This window comes from Nestor notabilis, unplaced genomic scaffold (assembly GCF_000696875.1).
Source record: "Nestor notabilis isolate BGI_N333 unplaced genomic scaffold, ASM69687v1 scaffold7103, whole genome shotgun sequence".
In the NCBI taxonomy this organism is placed as follows: Eukaryota; Metazoa; Chordata; class Aves; order Psittaciformes; family Psittacidae; genus Nestor; species Nestor notabilis.
Window position 1 is genome coordinate 31,792 of NW_009922356.1, and position 3,829 is coordinate 35,620.

A 3,829-nucleotide genomic window follows, 5' to 3' on the forward strand; every position below is an offset into this window, starting at 1 on the left:
CCCGAGAGCTGGGTCAGGGCTGCAGGGAGGGTCTCCCCAGAGCACAGCACGGGGAGAGAATCCCCTCCCTGACCTGCTGCTCATGCTCTGGAGGTACAGCCCAGCACACAGGGAGTTCTGGGCTCAAGCACATACTTATGGGTCACGGGGGACTTAAAGCTTGAGCACTTTGTGTATTTTACTGAGGTTGGTTTGTTCTTAACTGAGATGGCTCTGACTAGTCCCTTTTGTCTGTATTTGAATACAACATGGGCTTATTCACTGTATTTTATCAACCTGCAGTCGGTCTAAAACCCTTCTGTTCATGTCAGGTTCAGTTAAAATGATGTTTTTCTGAAGAAAAGCAGCATAGGTAAGAATAAAATTCCCAGGACTTTATTCCATGGAACCACTTGGGTTCCTGGCTTATGCCATTAGACCTTGGAAGATCCTCTTTGCCCTGCAACCACAGCGAGCTCAGCTCAGCCTGAGATGCCATGGCAGTAGCAACAGCAGACACTGCCCTGATGGCCACTGTGCTCTCATGATGAGTGTGTTGCCTTTGTATTTGTGATGTTCTGATTGTTGATTTCTTTTTAATGTACTAGAACACCGTGGTCCTCCCTCGGGAACAAACTCCGCCAGGCAGAGTCCAGCTCCGCAGCACCGACCACTGGGATCAGCCCAGATCAGCACTTCCAGCATAGACAGGTACAGAGCTTTTGGGGTTGGCAACAGTAACTGAGAACAGCTGAAAAAGCTTAACCAGAGGGGTTGTTAATGCAAAGGTAACATCCGCATCCTTTTCCCTCTATGTAGGGGAGCTACGGAAAGTGAAACTGGAAAAGAAGTTTCAAGTAGTTACAGGCTTTCCTGGCCTGAGCATAAGCACTTGACACAGTCTGATGCTGGCGTGGCTTCAGTTGTTGGTAGCCGTCATTCCCAGGTACAGGTAACCCTCCAGAGGGTACGGAGACATGCAAACTATTTGTCCATCAAGATGCTCCAGTGGCATTGCCATGGAGTATTCAAATCAGAGCAATAAAACAGTCCCCTGTCAGGCCTGGGTGAGGAAGTTGCGTATAAAAACGCAGTGAAGTGTTGCACAGAATGTTTTTGCTAAGGCCTTAAAAGTTATTATGTCCTTAGTATAGTTGAGTATATATTATAATGGTAAAAAAAGCAGCAAATGCTTGCAATATGGCCACTACAGACCCTTTGGCAGTTTCTTAAAGAAATTTCATGCATATCTAAAACTTAGAAAGGAAAATGTTCTGTATACTTAGACTTGGGATGAAACCGTTGCACCCAGTCATACATGAGTGGTGATGAATTCAGTGTAAACTGTGGATTGCATGTTTCTCAAACTGTGTGAAGCATTTTTCCAGAAAAACAAGTGTTTGAATGTGCCTGTGAGTCCTCATCTCTTTTTTCTCTCTGACTCCCGCACAGAATCCTGGCTGTTTCCCAGTGGAGCTGGAAAGGGGCCCTCGAGGGTTTGGTTTCAGCCTTCGAGGAGGAAAGGAATACAACATGGGTTTGTTCATCCTTCGACTTGCCGAAGATGGGCCAGCTGTCAAAGATGGGAGAGTACATGTGAGTTTGTCTTCTCTAATCAGTTTGTTGATCAAGTTGGCTTTTTGACACGTTAATTTACCCACAGTGGCAAAACTCTTACCTTTGTGCAAGGCATTCACTTTCAGATGTCATAGTAAAAGCAAAGCATATGGGTACAATGCCGAAGAGCAATGGTAGGTGACAATCTGTGACTACTGCCCGGAGCTGAATTTTCAGAGACTCGAGCATGATGCTGTTCCATGTGCAGTCCTGGTGCTTCACTGCACGTACAACCACTGTCACAAGGCTCTGCCTCCATTTGTACTGGAGTTTGCAGAGCAGGGCTGACACAAATACTTGCTGGAGCTACTGTGAGGCTTAATTGGATGTGGCATTCTACGTATTGTTAACTCTTATTGTCCAGTTCTTTACAATAATTTGCTTCTTCCCCTATGCTTGAGGGACTACATGAGTGTAGTGTTCAGCAGTAGTATTTTCTCTTGCGTTCCTCCTCCAAGTGCTGTTACACTGAGCTCCAGGGCTTTGTTTTTCCAGCAGGAACAACCAAAAGGTTTCCAGCTGAGTGCACTCTGCTTCGTGTAGACAACCTGTGCCAAGGCATCGGTTGGTGGGGGACTGTGATAGCAAGATACTCCTCAAGATTCCAGCGTGAAGCCCCCTTCCACCGTTTGGCACCTCACTGTGCAGGGGATGTGTGTGTGCAGGGATGTGTTCACTCCAGTGTGAGGTTATTCACACGTTTCACATCATTCAGATTCTCCCCCCTCCGCAGGAAAATGGTGTCATTTTCTGGCTGTACTTTAAAACTGTGAAGAGGAATTTCTCACCCAGTTAATGGCAACTGAGCATGACGGGAGGCACGTTGTCTGGAGCGGGGTGTCCTGTCCTGTCCAATGAGTAACCAGACTGTGACCTCTTTTGGCAGAGACAGTTTATTTAACAAAGCCCAGTCACTTCCTTTAAACTGCTAATTTTATACACTAGTGACATCCATTGGCCAACCCATGTACTGTAAAATAGATTTCATGACCCTTTTTGTAGGGGTGCTGTTCCAACCCCTTCCCAGCAGCCTGCGAAGTTAATGTGGACAGTCATTACCTGCCCAATGCCTCTGTAAGTTGCTAATTCGTAGAATTATGGAACAGTTTGTGTTGGAAGGGACCTTAAAGCTGCTCAGTTCCAACCCCCTGCCACGGGCAGGGACACCTTCCACTAGAGCAGGTTGCTCCAAGCCCCTGTGTCCAACCTGGCCTTGAACACTGCCAGGGATGGGGCAGCCACAGCTTCTCTGAGCACCCTGTGCCAGCGCCTCAGCACCCTCACAGGGAAGAACTTCCATAAATGAAAATGCTTTCAGGCAGGTGGCTATATTGATCTCATCATGTGTAAATGAATGGGAGATGTGCTTAAGTAACCTGAGATCTGCTGAGCAAAAGACCTGTGTGAAGATCTCTGAACCACCAGAGTGTTGTGTCACGTCATGTTGATGAGCAGCCATGGAATGGTGTTGCTATTGCTGAGTGAATTTTAGCATGAGAGGAATAACAGAAGTCTCTGCCTCTTACTTCTTAACTTCTAAATTAAAAATCAGCTTAGTGTCAGAGAGTCACAAGGACTAACCTCGTTGCTCTTTTCTCCTCAGGTTGGTGACCAAATCGTTGAAATTAATGGAGAACCCACCCAAGGAATCACTCACACACGAGCCATTGAGCTGATTCAGGCTGGAGGGAATAAAGTTTTGCTGCTGCTGAGACCGGGGACTGGCTTGATCCCAGATCACGGTATGTCACCTCAGGGACCACTGTGTTTTAAGGGGCAAAGGCCGTAGAGTCAGTCTTGAGAAGGAGACTTTGGTGCTTGGTCACAGGAATAGGGAGCAGTTCCCTTTTTGACAGCTGTGCAGCTCTTCAGATTAATTTTAAAATAGAAGGAATATTTTGTAAAATTAACACAAGTACCTGGGAATATCACACAGTGTGAAATTACTGCGTATTTGTAACTGTAATAAGTTTCTCAGCTCTGTCTAATCTAATCAGGTTTTCCTATACAAATGTGATAATTAGCACTGATAGACTTTTAAATTAAACTCTGCTATGATACAGTACTCAGTTCAAAATGCCTGTATTGTTAAGAATGTTATTTCTGTACAGGTTTAGATCCCTGCTTTTACCCTTCTAGATTATGGACTGCTTTGTTTTTCAAAGCCAGAACTTCAGACAGCAGGGATAGAGGCAGCTTTGCTCTCAAAGTGGGTTCTGCTTGTTTAAAGCGG

At 45.8% G+C, this 3,829-nt stretch overlaps 1 protein-coding gene across 1 annotated transcript in view; it reads left to right on the top strand.

Annotated features, from left to right (window-relative positions):
* The window catches only part of MAGI3 (membrane associated guanylate kinase, WW and PDZ domain containing 3), a gene marked incomplete at its 5' end in the record, with an annotated part of 35,444 nt that overhangs the window by 27,975 nt on the left and 3,640 nt on the right, over positions 1–3,829 (top strand). The window contains 4 exons of the mRNA XM_010011574.1: positions 588–690; positions 799–931; positions 1,432–1,575; positions 3,200–3,338. Coding sequence (XP_010009876.1) covers positions 588–690; positions 799–931; positions 1,432–1,575; positions 3,200–3,338 — 519 coding nt within the window. The remainder of the gene's footprint in view (positions 1–587; positions 691–798; positions 932–1,431; positions 1,576–3,199; positions 3,339–3,829) is intronic.